Source organism: Henckelia pumila, chromosome 3 (genome assembly GCF_033568475.1).
Source record: "Henckelia pumila isolate YLH828 chromosome 3, ASM3356847v2, whole genome shotgun sequence".
Taxonomy (NCBI): domain Eukaryota; kingdom Viridiplantae; phylum Streptophyta; class Magnoliopsida; order Lamiales; family Gesneriaceae; genus Henckelia; species Henckelia pumila.
Genome location: NC_133122.1, coordinates 50,057,556 through 50,075,324, shown reverse-complemented (window position 1 = coordinate 50,075,324; position 17,769 = coordinate 50,057,556). Strand labels below are relative to the sequence as shown.

Below are 17,769 nucleotides of genomic sequence, written 5' to 3'. Positions count from 1 at the left end.
ACGGCCTCGTCTTCTTCGTATCAAATTTCAGAAAATGGATTCGAGGATAGCAGAGAATCCCATGTTGGTGACTGTTAGATTTTGCAAGAAGCTGTGGAGGATTATGCAGTTGATGATTCTGAAATGGGAGCTTCAAGGGATTGATCCTCAGTATGTTTTTCTCGACACTGGTACCGACACTGACTTTGTTCTTTCAGAGTTCAATCGAATCTAATAATAACAAAACACATTAAATGAAACTTCCATGCTGTATGTTGAAGCTTTTGAACATGAAATACATAGCCTTTAACATTAAAATTCTATTGATTCTATAACTGATGTTTATGTTCTTATTAACACACCAATGAGAGTTTCAAACTTGCATTCCAGGGGATTGCATGCTAATTGCGAAATCAGCTACTGATAACAATCTAAAAGTTGGGTAGGGTCAAGGAAAAGAAAAGAAAAAGAACCCTTGAATTAATTATAACAAGAATGTAAATCCAAGTGATCAAGCTTTTCTGTCTAGTTCACTGATAGTCGCGAGCTGGTATATCGATCAGTTTGACATGCAATCAATCTCCGAGACAGATCCTTGCCAATTTTACTGCAACTCTCCAACTGGTGCTTCCTTGAGCCACAAGGAATGAATGAAGTCATATAACTTTGCGCTTACACTAACCTGATCATCACAACAAAATGGTATAAACCAGTGAAAAGCGCGAAAAATCATGAGACAGAGAAAGGACGAAATCTGATTTTCTGAGGAAACATGTGTGGTTCGAGGTTGTTATAACCTTGTAAGGTGTGGGATTCAATCTTCGCATGTGGTCTGGCCGCATCTGTTCCAGTTGTTTCATACACTGTTCTCTAATCTGTTTAATCGGTAGCAACTCTTCTCTATCTTTTCCTGCATATTTGTTTCCACACAGAAACTGAACATGTTATATATAACATGAAAAATGGACTTATAAGTTAGATTTTTCGTTAAACAACATGAGTTCATGCCAGACGCCATGGCCTAGAGGGACGGAGAAGAGACAACAAACTAAGGGATCGATTTTCCGGTGTCCGTTTTGCACCCCAAAACTATCATTTATTCATCATCTACAGAAATGAAATTAGGAAGGGCTCTCTATTTCTAGCCAATCTTGTGCCTAGGCCCGTAAGGCAATGCAACTTCAAAAAGGCCATGAATGATTCACGAGTAGGGCAACATCTGGTCTAGTACTAGAGCCGACGAGAGAAGCATGCCAACAATGCAAGACGAGCTCATTATCAGGGATTCTAGAAATCTCTCCAAGTCTCTGCTCCCCTTCCTCTGTTGTTCTATTTTTTCCTGGAGCCTTCCCCAGCTCGATTTTGGAAAATTGCCTGATACAACTTAGCGGGTCGTATCACTATCAGAAATCACAGATTTTTCAACTTCCCCCATGGTGAATTCCCTTGGAATTGCTTTTTGTGATAGGTGGTTGGGCAACATACAGTAGAATTACTTGATGTTCATGAAATTATTTTCTCAAATATCACTAGCCATCTCTGTTAACACACGCGCATCCAGGAATACTTCTTGAACAATGAATAGAAAGTTTCTATGCTGGCACGAAATTGCCAAGCATATGCAAAAGTAGAGGCAACTCCAATGAGAAGATAGTGTTGTAGCAGATGTAGCACAAGAAACTATAAAACCTTACCTGATCTGCCTGGCCAAAAGCACTTCATTAGCTCCTCTACGTGCTGTGGAACAACATATGCTCTCTTGGATTCAGTAAATGGATGGCGACATAAAATTCGTTCACCCACCTGCATATCGAAAAGGATAAATCTATAATCCAACTTCTTTCTGGCGACATCGGTGCTGTCAAAAATCCAACTTTTTTCTGGCTAACTACTGACACATCTCCAAACAGATTTTTCTATTTTTATTCACCAAACTACTTTTTACAACAAAATTTACCAGAGTGAATTTCAAATCTTGTTAAATACTGACAAGAAATATAGGGAGTAACCATAATTTTTAAAAAGAAAAGGTGGAATATTTTGAAGAATAATACCTTAGGAGGTGGTTCATTTTCCCTTGTCATAATGTCGACGAGAGGGTAACCTTCTTTCCCATACAATCTGTAGCATCGTTTTTTGCATGGGATGGAGACCTGAAACCAAAGGATTGTGAAAAAATGTCCACAATAAAATCATCACAAATTTCACATGAAGCAATCAAACCTTTGAAATGTCTTCCGAAAGTTTGATGCGAGGCTGGTTGTTTATTTCAACCAGCTTGAAAACAACACCAAGAGCAGGTTGAGCATAGCAAGTAACCAAATGAGTGCCAATTCCAAATAAATCAACTTCGTGACCCTGCGGAAAAAAGAAATATTGGAAAAGCAAAATATATAAAAGCTCTACGAAATTTATTGTCAGTCCCATTCACCTGTTTGTTTAAAGCATCTATAGTTTCTTCATTAAGATCATTACTGGCTGTGATGGTAACTTTTCCAAAATTTTGCACTCTGAATTCCTTCTCGATGGCCTGAAAGATCTTTCGAGATTTACAAGAAAGGTAGGCAAGATCACCAGAATCCAATCGGATACCGAGTGCCTTATATCTACCAAAAAAAAATGAAAAACGAAAGTATGAAAATGAAAACAAATCCATAGTCTGTCATCAAGGTGAACCCAATGGAGACACTAAATGCTAGTTCATTATACATGACTGTGTCACATAGTTGAAATAGAGAAAAAGAGAGGCCGTTTGGACGTACCCCAAATCATTTAGAGCGAGAGCAACTGCACAAAAATTAGGATTACCACTTTTCATAACCTGTTCAAAATATTGAATTGCTCAAAACAAACATCAATGTATTTGCAATGCAGAGAGAAATAAGTGAAATGGAGATGGAAAAAGCACGTTCCAATAACAAGATCAGATATTATGTAATACGATAATAAGTTAAAGGAGAAAGAACAATAATACAGTGGATATAGAAGGAATTCCAAAAAACTTGTGTTGACTATTCAAAATTTTCAAGTCCCTTGATCTCATGATGTTAAATTTTGATTAAAAAGTTTGTATTAAAATTTATTGTGCAGAGGCCACAGCCACAGAATACATCCATTGGATGGCCTTGAGTTAATCTTAAGTCAAAAACAGCAGAGTGGCCATCATAAGAATTTCTGTAATAGTTGACAATAAATTATAAATTCTTGTAACATAATCACACAATATGATCATAATTTTATGAAATTAATAAGTTAATCAAACATTCAGCGAGAATTGGGTCTAGCAAAATGCAGGCTCCTAAAAAAAAAAATTAATTTACAACGTTTTGTTGCGGAAATAACCTAAATGGTTGTGGAGACACTTACATCATATGTGTCGACAAGGGCCTGAAAGTTTGTGGGAAAGGCAAGCGCATATGAGGTGAAAGCAGCTAACTCACTTCGATTTGTTTCAACGAAAAGTCCACCTAATATATGTAAGCGCTGTACAAAGCAAACATCAAATCAGCCAACAAATAACTCAGCTCATAACCAATCTTCCACAGCTTGAGTTGCTAACTGAATGGATTGAATTGAGGATAACAATGTAGTGTTATGGTCCCTCCGATACATAAAAGTGTGATGGATTTTTTAACAGTCAAACCTCGGGGGATACCTAAATAAAATTCCTGATTCCTTCCCCAAGATAAGTTATGTCATATTGAGCAACATATGCACATGACATATGTAACAACATTTCGAGACCAATCTTTCAGGATGTTTTATCTCTCACAATTCCACATAGTAAATCAATCCCCAGGTGGCTGAAGTTGTATTGTATCAGCTCCATGCATGGTCAGAGAACGTACTTCCATGCCATGTCATACAATATTGATATCGAGAGTCAAAGTGTCGTTTTGGCATGTTCATTGTGAGCTTATTTGCGCAGAGGATATAAAGATTTAAAATTGATTGGCGAAGATGGTATAAGGTTAGTGGATCAATGAGTTTTTCATATTATAAAAATGCAGATGCAGATTCAATATTGAGCAAAGAAAAAATAAAGTATATAGCAAAGAAGCAAGGGGAAATCCAGTGCACCTTTAGTTTACTTAACCATGCTTCAACTAAGCTAACAAAATCTTGGCATATGTTTGAGCCATCATAGCTTCGGAGTGATTTCTCGGAGATCTCATCAGGACTCTGCAATCACTTGGTTCAGTCAAAATACGATGAAACAAACCTGCTCTTCCAAATAATGATTATGATGCTTAATAGTTAATATATTGCACAACCAAAGGAAAATTGTTGCCCATATGGTAATTAATCTGGAGTTAGTTGTTTCAAGCCAAAACATGATTATTTAAGATACGTATTTTATGCAGGCATTACCAAAAAGGAGCTGACAAAGGCATGGGAAAGTGTTCCTCTGAGTGGGATTCCATACAATTTTCCAGCAGTAACATTGCTGTTAGAATGCAACAGCAGAAGTAGATTAGCATCACTAATGAGTTCCAGATTTTATTTTTTATTTTTTAAAGAAACGGCCAATTGCATATTATGTCTTAGGTTGATGAGAAGTATAGGCAAATACTCCACATTTATACAGTGAGTTTCGAATGGTTGGCCATTGCAACCTATTCGGTAGAAGACCATTCAAACTCAATTATTATGATTCTGTGGTGTATAATTATTTACTTATTCGTTAGTTTTATGTCGGCACCAAAATCAAGATGAAACTTATTTCATAGTGTGAACGATGGCTTTTACCGAAAATTTTTAACAAACAACAAAATATAAAGATAAGAACAAATCATTAGATACCAAGTGTCGTGTTGATTTTCACCAACATAATTAGTTTGAACATAAAAACAGCAAGTATAACTCAGTGCCTCTGCGCACGTTTCATTATTAGGTATACTACGGCACCAATAGATGCATTGAATAACATTGACAACATGAGCAATTGAATGCATATGAATGTAAATAATGGCAATACAAAGTCGATGTTTTAGTGAAAATCACCTTGTGGCATCAAATCCGCCCATGTAGCAATATTTTGATGCTCCAACACCACCATCAGGGCCCTGCATGATTGTGAGAACCATTAGCATTCCACACTATGACAAAGATATGCATTTTGAAATGAAACAATATAGACAACTGATGAAACCTGTGCCCGTCGCAGGCCGTATTCAATGAGAAGTTTGGATTTCCCGACAACAAAACGATGCCTTGCAGCATTTGTAGCAACTAAAGATGCATAGTTTATAAGATTTACAAGTGCTGTTTCGAGCAGTTGAACCACCTTAGAAGGCGAAGATAATAAATTAGTTAGAAAATAAAGAAAAAAACCAAACTTGAGAAGATGCTGATTAAAGCGATACTGGGAATAAATCACGACGTAAATAGAATTTTTACTGAATACGATTCCGCAAAAATAACAGCCTAAAACTTACAGCGACGGGCCCTTCAATCCTCACCAACGGTACTTTTGGAAATACAACATATCCTTCAGAAATAGCGTATAGCTCCACATCGGAACAATCTGTGTTACGAAGGTAATCAAAGAATCCAACCTAAAGCAAAACAATGAAAGTCAGACACATCTAAATGATAGTTTTCATTAAGGAATGAGAGTTTGAATAAAATTTCATTTCCTAACTAAAGGTCAGAGTTTTAAAGAAAACAAGCAGTGATGGAACAGAAGATTTGTTCCAACTAAAACTACATGACGCTATAAAAAGTTTCAAGAACCAATATACTACAACATAAATGTTACCAAATAGTAAAAACTTCAAGAAAATCGTATACCTCACACGACGGAGGCAAGGATGATCGGATAAAAGAAATGTCATCCTCTGTAAATCTAAAGTTAGCAATTAACTTTATGCACTCTTCTAGGCCAGCAAAGACCGTGTATTCGCCTCCGAAAGGGTTCCTTCGGAAATACAGGTCAAACCTGAAAATCAACATTGATACGATGAGAACATTTTCCAACACAAGACAGAGCCAAATTTTGACACACATAAGGCTTCCTCAAGCTGTGTTTATGTGACGTAGTAAATTAACATAAAAAGGGACAAAATTACTGAGAGTCTAAATTCAATATAGATGACAAAAACACATATACATACATATGATCAGCCAAACATCATCACCTAAGCACCAACTAAAAACAACTAAAATATCGTAAAATTGAGTTTGAATACAAGGAAGAGTATTATTACACGGCACGTTCTTGGTGCTTGCCGGCTTTCCAGTAAGCGTAGGCCATGGTGAACTGATAGAGATCCGTCAAAAGAGGCGTCACCATTTGATTGGACGGCCGCTCCACTCCGCCGCCGCGCTTCTTTTCCTTCTTCGGCCCATTCGCCGCCGCCGCCGCCATTTCTTGTTACTATCAAGAATAACCCAAAACAATCACTCGTATATGCTTTCAAACGTTAAAATCGAAGGGTTGTTGAATAACTGAAACAAAATAAAAATCATCGTCACAAACAAATTCATATATATAATAGATTTGTTAGAAATACGAGGAACGAGGCAATCCCATGATGAACACAAACCGTGCACGTAATAAAGTATATATACATTTATTTGCAAACGACTACTGTGACACGGTCCACGTGTATCCCACCTGGACTTTCCATTGTCCATTTCATCAAAAAAATATATTTTTTAATATAATGTATATATTTGTGTGTTTCAGATTTCAGAAATATATATTTTTTAACAAATAATAAGGTCTCATCCCTTAATGATTTTATTTTTATTTTGGTCTGTTGATTATGAATTATCAAGCTAATAACGAACAGTTAATCTTGTATAAGATTAAACAAAAATATATATTTATATTCGGAATCGGATAAAGCGAATTTAAAATTGAAGCTAAATGGGGGCTTGTAATATTGGGCTCTTATCCTACATTTTTGGGCCGACTGCACATATACAGCAGCATCCGTGATTTCCATACGACTTTGATCTGTTAATGGCCTGGTTGCATTTGTAACGGTTTCACGGGTAAATTTTACGAGAAATATCTTTTATTAACCAACCGTATAAATATTTATTGACCGGGATATTACTTTGCTACTCGAAAATAGTATATATGGCTGCCTAGATATTCAAACAAATCCTCGAGTGTGTTTGAAGTAGGGATGTAAACGAGCCGACTTTTTGAATGTTCAAGCTCGGTTCATTTATAAACGAACCGAGCCCGAGCTTATTTAACGAATATATTCATGGCTCACGAGCTTATTCGAGCCTAAACGAGCTTAATATATTTAAACTATAAATTTAAATATTTATTAAATTAATTAAAAACTAAATTATATATTTGAAAAAAATATAATATTATTATTAAAATTTGTAATTTTATTCTAATAAATTAATTTTTATAGATTTTTCAATATTTTTCATAAGTAAAGTGTAAATTTATAAATTAAATATCAATACTATTATTTTTTCGTATAAGAGATGACTTACGAGCTTGTTAACGAGCATGTTCATGAGCTAACGAGCCGAATATTGTAAAACTCGAGCTTGGTTCGTTTGCCTTAACGAGCCTCATTAAACGAGCTCGAACGAGCTTTTAACGAGCCGAGACCCGAACAGTTCGTCTCATTTACATTCCTAGTTTGAAGCAACATTAAATTGGTGCATCATTTTTATTTTTTCAAAAGTATAAATGACGAGGATAATTGGTTTGAAATTTGATCAAATATATGTGTTTTTATTCAACTAAATGAGCACCTAATTTTGGCACAAATATATGAACCAATTATCCTCGTCAATTATACTTTAATATATATTTAATTGCTCATTTAGTTGAATAAATATTGGTTCAGGAAAAAAGATAAATGATTATCACTCGGTCCTTGGCTCACGTACCTGCAACTACTGGAAGAGCCTCTTCAGATTCGGCCCACGTATTTTCCGAACATGGAAAATCTTAATGGAAACAAACGTCTGGTGGAAGAAATAATACAATCTACGAAAATGGAAAATATATTTAGACCCTTTCTTACTCTGCCATCCATTTTCACAAAAGTAAGTTGATGCAATATCACTCTCAGTAATCTAGGACCATTCCCAATTATTCAGTGCAAAATCTCTCGTAAATATCCAACTACTTTCTTCGGTTTTCAGATGGGTAGATTCGATGTTGAAACCATGCAATATAATGGCAGGTAAATTTTTATGTTCAGAAAATCAACTTATGAAACTTATGCAACGGTTTTTCTAATAGATTCGTAGCAAAAGCTAGTTTCTTTTTTTTTTTTTAAATCATATCTTTATTATTATTATTATTATTATTATTATTATTGTATAATGTTCGAGCATAATGTAATAACTATTTTGGTGTGTTATCGTTTCGTGACACTAAAGTCTATATTTGAACAATAGATACAATGCAGCTGACATGGTGAATAAATGATAATGATCGATCCAATAGAAATAATGCAAATGCTATGGTTAGATATTGGTGACTAAGTTACTGCAGCCTTTCATTTCTGCACAATAAATGTTTTGAATGAATGAATTATTGTCCTTTTCCTCTACCTCGCTTCTTTTAAGAGAAGGTTATTTTTTTCCAAAAAAAATAATAATAATTAATTAATTAGTAGGTAAGATCATCAACTCCCCTTTTAAAATTTCATGTCACATAGAAAGACATAAAAATTCTCACCGAGCAAGAACATCGAAATAATTGTAATTAGGAATCTCGGGGGAATGAATTTAGTTTGAGTAAAAATGTTTCATTCTGCCATTAAATCTCACACTAATTACTGAGGTTAAAATCAATCAAAATTATTTGATAGGATGTCCACAAGAAATGTATAGAAAAAATAAAATAAATAAATTAATTAGAAAAATTTAAATTCTCTTTGTCTTAAAAAAACGTGGGTGTGTATATATATACATCATTTTCATATATATGAAAGTGATGTATTGCTAACAGTGCCAACCACCTCACAAAACTTTAAAACACAAGGCCAGTTTATAAGTACCAATTAAACTTTAAAGAAAATCGTGGGATATCACTAATTCATTAGTACACGTAATACAAATATAAAAAATAAATTAAATTCCTTTTTTTAAGAAAAAATATTAATATTAAATGAAAATAAGTCGCTGTACAAACAAAAGAACCCACGAAAATAAGTATTAAACTCCCTCAAAGATCACTTGTTTTATTTATCAACTGGAAGATATTCATAAAGTATTTAATCCCCATTAGCTAGGAGGGGTTGGAGAGTTAAGATATACTAGTGCTCGTGTGCAGGTGTTGCGTGCTTATGCTGTTCATTTTTTACAAAAATATATAAAAAAATAGAGTAGAGAATAATTTTAAAAAGTGCTTTATTTTATATGAATAAATTAATTTTATAAAAGTGGTATTTTCCTAAATTACTAGTTATCATTGAAAAAATGGCATTTTATCAATTAAATATATATTAAAGGATAAAAATAAAAGGGTTGACCATACTAACATATCAACCCCTCAACTTTAATAAAATAGAAAAGATTGAAAAGGTTATATATACTATCAATATTTTTAACAAATTTGAATTACTTAATACATTTAAATAAATTAAACGTTCAAATACAATCCTAGCGATTACAGATTATTATTTGTTATCGAATATTTGAAAAAATTAAATGATTTTTTTGTGTGTGTATACATTTGGTAAAGACTAAAGAGGCAAGCATGATGAATGTTGAGTTTCGTGTCCGAACCGAATATTGTCGCAAAAACAAAGAAACAAACCCGGCCTTCTGACTTATTTTATATTTATTGTATTTCTTTATTTATTTATTTTGGTATATCTAATTTTCTTTTTGAACCCACTGTCCGAAGTATTTATCTCCAAAAATGATTAAATTATAATTAAATTAATATGTACGAATGAATGAAGGCATGCAGCATGCTACAAACGTATACATGACAGAAGGCATCACATAATAATAATATAATTGATGTTGACGTCACAGATGATGAAAATGCATGCTCTGGTATTTCAATAATATATTAATATTGGTCCCAACATAAATACGAAAATAGGTTCGTTAATTAATGGTTAAACGATCTCCACGTATCCACATTCATTATTTAACTTAAACGAACAATTAAAACACTGGGATTAAACGTACGTAATTTCTATTATTTATTATTATTGATATTATATTATTATTATCCGTTGAAACTTTAGTAGGGTTTTAGTTGAATTCGTTCTTATAATAATAGACATCTCTGTCTCTTTACTTTTTGCTGTTCAGCCAAAAAACTGTGGCGAAGGACATCCAAGATGGTGACAATTCAAGCACCATTAACTCAATATGCATTTCACAATGAAAAAGTTATAAATCTGCAGTAATTGTTTTTTTTTTACATTTTACTTTTCTAACATTATTTTTTGTAGTAGTTACCGTAATAAATGTTTATTTTTGCATGCCTTACCCTCTTTAATTTCTGAACATGCAAAATTGCCTTCACAAACACATTAAAAATTTGAATTTTAATGCTATGAATTTGATATCTTTGCTTTTAAAAGGAATTTGATGCAAAAGGTGATTACTTTTAATTTGCTCTATTTCTTTGAACTCAAAACTCTTTTTCTTTATTTTTTTTTTACTTTTTCCTACTCATTTATTATAGGAAAGAAGCAGTTGAAAGCATGAATCTAATCTTCCCACTTGAATGAAAAAAAATACAGATGGATTCTCCGATCCTTTCTTGCATTCAGAAACGTACGAAACAAAAATGGCAAATAGAAAAAAAAAAAAAAAAAAAAACAGTATGGAAAATTTTAGTTAATTGGGTCTCATGTAAGGATAGATTCCATTAATCTGAAGCCAATTTTGAGGTCTCGTTTGTATCATGTTCATGTTAAGCGACTGCGGGAATCCTGATGATGCTGCAGCACCAGCAAATGAATTATTATTGTTATTATTATTCATTTGCCATTGCTGACTATTTGATCTTGAACCTGCAAATTCTCCTCCTGTTCTTCCCCCATGGATGCTGATTCCCGGAGGAAACTGATGATTCATCTGTCAAATCCTTTTTTTTTAAAAATAAATTTTATTTTTTCAGAAGGGATTAATGAACTAACTTGGAAAAGTACTTACGAGATTCTGTGAGATATATGGAGTGGTAAACGTTTCGAATTGTTGCCCGAATTTGTTATCTTGCATGGTTTGCGCCACCAAGTTGTATCCATTTCTTCTTCCCGGGTCATTTGGATTAATTATATTCGTCACGTGGGGCTGAAAATGAAGCAGTTGCTTCACCATGAAAATCATACTATCAAATAAAGATTTCACTTTTCGGAAAGAGCTTTTTGGAAACATTTCTTATTTTTAGCTTTTCTTTCACAAAATGTTAAAATTTTATGTGGGAAAAGCTGAAAAATGCTTCCTAAAAGCTCTGTCAAACACTACCTTCGTTCATGAATCATGATCATGCAACAACGGATCCAAGAATTGCTTGGAGATACCTGATCAGGGTTCGATAAGTGGCGTCTCCGAGCAAAATCGAGTTGATGATCTCTGGCCCGATTATTGCTAATTGGCTTAGAAGCTGATGAATTTCCTAAGCTCAGGTCAAGATTATGGTCTGCGGTGTTAATGCTGGAAGACTCTGATTATATTTAAATATATACACATGCAACGTAATTTTCAGATTACATAACTTTGAATTGTATAATGAAATTTGAATATTCGTTCATTTAATTCGTACCTGCAGGTGCTTTAAGTTCATTATCATAAATGTTGGGATCAAAGTTGGTCACAGCTTCCTTTCCATTACACTTGATGGCAGCTTTATCATATGCCCTACAATATATAAGTCACGACAAATAAATTAACATCAATGTTCATAACATATATATGTAACTAAATTAATTACTATGAGAGATTAAAAAATAGCAATAGTTAATCAAACAAATTAAACAAACCCACCTGGCAGCTTCAATTTCTGTGTCAAAAAGACCCAAATAAACATACCTGTATGCATATATGACATTTTGATTCAATTAAAATTGAATAGAGAGAGTGAAATGATTAATGTTCCATGATGCATACATATGAATTAATATAGAGTGGTTACTTTTTGCCCAAAAATTGGCCCATTCTGGCTTCCCATCGCCCACATTTGTGCAAAGTAACACCTCTATATTTGGAACTTCCCCTCGGAAAACCAGTGCTTTGTCTTCTCAACACATGCACGAATTCTTCCTTTGTCAGGTTGCTCATCTGAAATACATATCATATAATAAATTGTCACCTTTATTTCAAACTTGTTGTGCTCCAAAGAAACTAATAATTATATATATATTACGAATTAAAATATGCGCTACGGATGACATAGTAAAGTTTGTTATATATGTCACAGTAATATGCAGGGCTGTGAAAGAAGAAATCCAACCTAAATTTATTTTACAGTAGTACCGTTTAAAAAATTCAATGTACTTGTATCTGAAATTTTGTGGGTGACACTGTTCGAGATAAGGAAAAACACTGTACGAGATAAGATGAAGATTGAAACACAACAACAACAACAACACACACTCCTCTCTCTCTTTGATTGTCATACAAATGACTTGCCTGTTTTAAGTCTTCTTCATAATCATCAATACTAAAGTTTATGTCTGCTTCCACTCCCCGGAACTTAATGGCTGCCCTATCATATGCACTGCAACACAAGTTATATTTATTTTATAAAATGAGAATAATTATATTACATTTCAAGAATTCTAAGCTAGTTAATTATAATTAGCTAGCAATTATAACATTAATAAAGTGGGATTCTTGGAACTCACCGGGCTGCAGCATGAGCCGTATCAAAACCACCTGTTTTAGTAAAATATAATTAGGTACTCGAATACTACTTTTTAATCAAGAATGTAATTAATGGAAAAAATCCAAAGTAAAAGTATATATACATGAAATTGAAAAAAATGTTGATCATGTAGAGGCAAGTTTAAGAAAGAAAAGAGCAGACCTAAATAAACTTGCTTCCCACAGTCCCTGAATTAGACAGACAAGCAGATAAAGAATTATGGATATGTGTGTGTATATATTTGTTTTCTGAAAAAACAAATAAATAATAATAAACCAGATATATATAATTAATGAATTTTTTGATTATTTTAATGGACAAACCATATATGTGACTCCCAACGGCCAGTTCTCCGGTAAAAAGTGACGCCGCGATATTGAGAGCTCCGGGACCTGGGCCCGCGCCGGCTTTTCCTGAGAGGCTGAGCAGCCTCCGCCGCCGCGGCTTTCCCTAATGTAGCTGCTGCAGTACTTGCTCCTCCGCTGGCGCCGCCATGGGGATGATCAGAGTGGCGGAACTGAACTCCCATCCAATGGGAAGTCGCGGAATTTGGAGCTACTACACTCCCCGTCATCATCATCTCCGAATCATCCACCGGAAAAAACTGCCGGGTCACCGGAAGTTCACTCTCCGACGAGCACGGACCCGTTTCATCATTCACAAAAAAGCCGAAAATTTTGCTGCTTTTCTTCCTAATAATAATTCCACCTCTTCCTGCAGCAACTTTGTCTTCTTCTTCTTCTTCTTCCGAACCATCCTCCATAACAACTGCCGACGAACTTGAATTCGAGGCCGCGGATCCGACCCGTTTCCCCTTCTCTTCCCAACACTCGTCTGATTCATCTTCCCTTCTTTGATCCGGTGAATCGTTGAGATCCCACATTTTTAAACCCCCCAAGAAAGCTTAAATTAAAATCCCACCAGAACAAGATTCAAGCTTTAATTCAATTTCCTCGCTTCAAGAACTAAAAAAAGGGGAAAAGGAAAATCTTGAATCAGCACAAAACTAGAGATGAGATCGATACTCCATGATCATCTGATCAATTATTTATGCCTCCCACATGTATATATATCACGAAAGTACTTGGTCCATGAAAAACCTACGATCATAGAGTTACAAAAGAACATAGTTGAAAATTTGGCATTTCAGCTAGCTAGCTTATAAAAGTAGATCTCCATAAATAAATTTCCCTGTAGCTAGTTAATTAGCAGCTGCCCCCTCCTAGCTAGCTTGCCCCTGCGAGTGCTTTGAATGGGATCATATATATGCGCAGGCTGTCGTCTCTTTTTTTGGGTTTTAAAATTAAATGGATCGAATGGCCTAAATATGATACAGAGAGACTCTAAAACCTAGTGGTGGAATCCTTATTTTTATCATTCATTCAATCAAGTCATAAATACTTGAGGCTGTGTTTTCTAAAATCTTTCCATATTTATATATATGTCTGCAGCTGTTATTTCATTTAACCATTCTCCTTTTCTCTAAAGTTCTAATGGGGTTATTTGTATATAAAGACGTGCCTGTTTTTTACTACCTTGCTTTAACTCACCTTCCCATTTCTAACTTCTCGGGTGAAAATCTATTTTTTTGACGGTTTAAAATATTTAAATCACGTTATAAAACGGTATATATTATAAGTTGAAGAGAAGGGGGGTTGGAAAGGCAAGAAAGAAGCATCTCTTTCTCACGCAACTTTCCGACGTTAACCAAATCGAAAAGCCAATCCTCTCTCTCCACACTCGCTCTTTTCGTCCTACATTAACCAATAATGGAAGTATACATCACCGACACAGCTTTGATAAATTGTTACTCCATTGCCATTATTAGCAACATTTATTTTTCAACAAATTTCCCATTATTGAATTCGTACTGAATGTTGATTCATTCTCAAGTAAACCCATCCAATATCTAAGTTTTTCAAAGCTGATTTTAAAAATATAAAAAAAACTTCGAGTAGTATTTATTTTTTGTTGTTTTTAATAATGGACCGGGGAAGGGCATTTGTGGGAAAACAGGGGGCGTCAGGTGAGAAGAAGAGGGGTTTGGTTTTCAGAAAAAGGAAATGGGAATAATGGGCAAAATTGGAAAAAGATTCCACAAAAGTCCAATCCCACTGTACGGGAAAAGAGCCCACCCATCTCCCCTTACTGTTCTTACACTGACCCCATGTACCTCGTATTTATCAATCTTCATGCTTTCCACACCCGCAACTTTCACCGCGTGCGTCACACGCAGTAATACACTTTTATTTTTATATTTTTTTATATAAGTATACACTTTTATTGAAAACATTAAACAAGAGTGGATTCTAATCGTGTCTTTATAGTAACTACATTTTTAAAGATTGCTTTCATACGGTATTCACAGACAATAGTTTGAATATGGCATGCTGAAAATAAATATTTTGTATGAAAAGTAATAATATAGAGCAAAGTTGGTATGATTGGACCATAAAATTGAATATCCCAATAGTTAAAATCACGATATTTCCATAAATTCTTCCTTTTTTTTTAAAAAAAAATGAAATTTTGTTGTCGGCATGCAATTTAAAAAGGTCTTCAAACAAATCAAAATTCCTTTTAGGCTGCGTACGATAGAATGATTTTAAATTTATGAATTTTAAATATTTTATTTAGAGAAGTAAAATAATAAACTTCAAATACATCTCCTACATTTATATAATATTTCATCTTCAATAAAATAAATTATTGTTCACCAAATAATGGTGAAATTTGAACAAAATTATAATCGAAATATGTTGATTTGAAAACATTGAAACACAACTGAGTGAACAGTGATACATAATTCAAGTTATATATTTCCGAGCTGCTTAACTATTGTATTTGTTGCTATTTTTCCAATCACGCCTTTGAAAAGTAAGGCCGTGAATTTGGCAAAAGGTTATGTTCTTGGAAGGAAAAACAAAGAAAAAAGTGGAATAGTTTAATGAAAATTCATGTTTATGGACAAATTTCGGTCTGAATGAAATTCAAAATGTCTTTCCATAAACACCAGCCATCGACAAGGACACAAATTAAATGTAATTAATTAGTGATGGATCGAAGACTATATATAATTGGAGCATTCCAATAAGAGTTTGTACAAACCATTATTTTACCCGAAATGAAATTAAATATTTTAACTAACTTGGTACCAAGTTCCTTCAATCTCCTAAATAATTCTCTCCTCTACAACAGTAATGTGTAATAGCCATCTATAATAATCGGAGACATTTATAGTGGCACCACATTCGATGGAGCAAAATCGTAAACTTTTCTTGAAAATGAATTTAATAATTTAACTAACTAAATAAATTTCCTCAACCTCCCCAAATTATTCTGTTTCTCGATCGTGTCATATGGGGAACAGTCATCTAATAGATTCAAAACATTAATAATGGTACCAAATTTGGTCGAGCAAGGGAGCAAGATAATAACATAACAATTTTAAAACAATATTATTATAATATATATATATATGTATATTTTTCTTATAGCATATGATTGCTCATAACATATATGCGTTCACCAACTTTGAGTACTTTTATTTAATAAAACAGTAATGATCAAATTTTATATTTATTCAAACACGCCTATATATTAATATATATGTTCGTGGCAAGAAACATGCTTAGAGATATAAAAAAATATATGCTAATTCAATATTTCGAAACGGTCGCAAATAACTAAACTCCATAAGGTAATTAGAGAAATACTAATGATATTTAATTACTGATGAGATTGCATTATATAAGTGAAATTATAGATGTAGCTAATAGAAGGCTACAGTACATTATATCCCGGCCCGCCGTTTATAGAACCAAAATAATGTACAATGTGGTTGTTGAGTTCTTTACGATAGGAACCCAAAGGCCCGAGCTTCTTACCGTCATGGCAACAAAGGGCTACCGGCGTCCACAAGAGGAGTTTAGAATTGGTGGAGTAGTTGCTCGATCAGAGGTCAAGAGTTCGATTCTCTCTATCAATTAACATCTTCTTGGACTGACCTATCGCGCATGACTTACCTAGTGCGGTTTACCTGATCAATAGCGTAGTTTGCAGGATATTGCATTTACCCAATGCGCACAGAAAAATAGCGGTTGCGGATTTTCATGTCATAAAAAAAGGGCTATCGTCTATCGGCCATGAAATTTTAAATAAAAACAAAAATATATATGTTACAACAAATTTTTTTTTGAATTTTTAAAAAATTAAAAGATGGGTATATATATATATATTTTTCCATCAATTTAACAGGTTCAGCATGGAAGCAACCTTAATACTTTCTCAATGTTTGGTTGGATTTAAACAAAATATAGATATATATATTTTTCCATCAATTTAACAGGTTCATAAGTTTTAAAAAATTAGCCTTTACCGCTATGGTTATCACAATATTTTTTCTCAAAACTACAATCGACATATATATATATATATATATATTACTTTTTAAAAAAGAATATTAAAACTTAAATATATGCACACGTATGAAATTAGACTTAATTAACCATGAAAAAAAAATTAGAGAAATTGTGGACCCTTTGATTTACAAAATAGGAGATGGTCCAAAAATCTATAATGGTACATGTTACCTTTCTTCGACTCCATACCCCTTGATGACACACAAATCACTCATGTTTGGGCTTTTTTATGAAAAGATGTACAAATTTTAGAAAATAATCAAGGAATTGGATTTTTCCAAAGACCTAATAAACATGGAGTTAACAACCTCATTTCACAAAAAAGAAAGTGACAGAGATGTAACATAAATGTTTCAAATCCCTTCTCTTTTTTTGTCAACTTTTAAAAGTTGTCATTGGGGACCATCGACTAACCATCATATCCAACACATACACATACACATACACATACACATACACATACACATACACATATAGTCTTACATTTTATATCTAATATTAAAAAAAAACACAAATAGTACAATTGATCACTAGCTTTGTAAT

General features: G+C 33.6%; 2 protein-coding genes across 3 annotated transcripts; both read right to left on the bottom strand.

The window, feature by feature from the left end:
- Positions 1-229: 229 nt before the first annotated feature.
- Positions 230-6,498, bottom strand: LOC140886966 (nicotinate phosphoribosyltransferase 1-like). Its single transcript, XM_073293926.1, has 15 exons — positions 6,189-6,498; positions 5,773-5,920; positions 5,418-5,537; positions 5,132-5,266; positions 4,984-5,045; positions 4,351-4,426; positions 4,060-4,161; positions 3,346-3,462; positions 2,742-2,800; positions 2,411-2,585; positions 2,203-2,337; positions 2,034-2,132; positions 1,674-1,782; positions 777-889; positions 230-661 (listed from the first exon to the last, which is right to left on the bottom strand). Exons 1-15 carry the CDS (start codon positions 6,347-6,349, stop codon positions 584-586), a joined length of 1,689 nt encoding a protein of 562 aa, XP_073150027.1. The 5' UTR covers positions 6,350-6,498; the 3' UTR covers positions 230-583.
- A 4,160-nt stretch (positions 6,499-10,658) lies between these two features.
- LOC140890976 (floral homeotic protein APETALA 2-like) lies at positions 10,659-14,260 on the bottom strand. Of its 2 annotated transcripts, none has more exons than XM_073299172.1 (10): positions 13,129-14,260; positions 12,968-12,993; positions 12,786-12,816; positions 12,571-12,658; positions 12,074-12,219; positions 11,926-11,970; positions 11,705-11,799; positions 11,463-11,605; positions 11,095-11,250; positions 10,659-11,016 (listed from the first exon to the last, which is right to left on the bottom strand). In XM_073299172.1, the coding sequence occupies exons 1-10, from the start codon at positions 13,686-13,688 to the stop codon at positions 10,777-10,779; spliced, it is 1,530 nt and encodes a 509-aa protein (XP_073155273.1). In that variant the 5' UTR covers positions 13,689-14,260; the 3' UTR covers positions 10,659-10,776. The 2 variants fall into 2 exon arrangements, with proteins under 2 accessions (XP_073155273.1, XP_073155274.1); XM_073299173.1 differs by having other exon boundaries at positions 11,095-11,232.
- Between the last annotated feature and the right edge of the window lie 3,509 nt (positions 14,261-17,769).

Excerpts from the sequence above, each read along its gene's own strand:
- LOC140886966 (XM_073293926.1), bottom strand. The coding sequence starts at position 6,349 with ATGGCGGCGGCGGCGGCGAATGGGCCGAAGAAGGAAAAGAAGCGCGGC. Across the intron at positions 4,427-4,983 it reads GGCGGATTTGATGCCACAAG|CAATGTTACTGCTGGAAAAT; the intron begins GTGATTTTCACT and ends GCATTCTAACAG. Across the intron at positions 4,162-4,350 it reads CCTTTGTCAGCTCCTTTTTG|AGTCCTGATGAGATCTCCGA; the intron begins GTAATGCCTGCA and ends AAGTGATTGCAG.
- LOC140890976 (XM_073299172.1), bottom strand. The coding sequence starts at position 13,688 with ATGTGGGATCTCAACGATTCACCGGATCAAAGAAGGGAAGATGAATCA. Across the intron at positions 12,220-12,570 it reads ATGAAGAAGACTTAAAACAG|ATGAGCAACCTGACAAAGGA; the intron begins GCAAGTCATTTG and ends TATGTATTTCAG. Across the intron at positions 11,251-11,462 it reads ACTTATCGAACCCTGATCAG|CAACTGCTTCATTTTCAGCC; the intron begins GTATCTCCAAGC and ends TTCATGGTGAAG.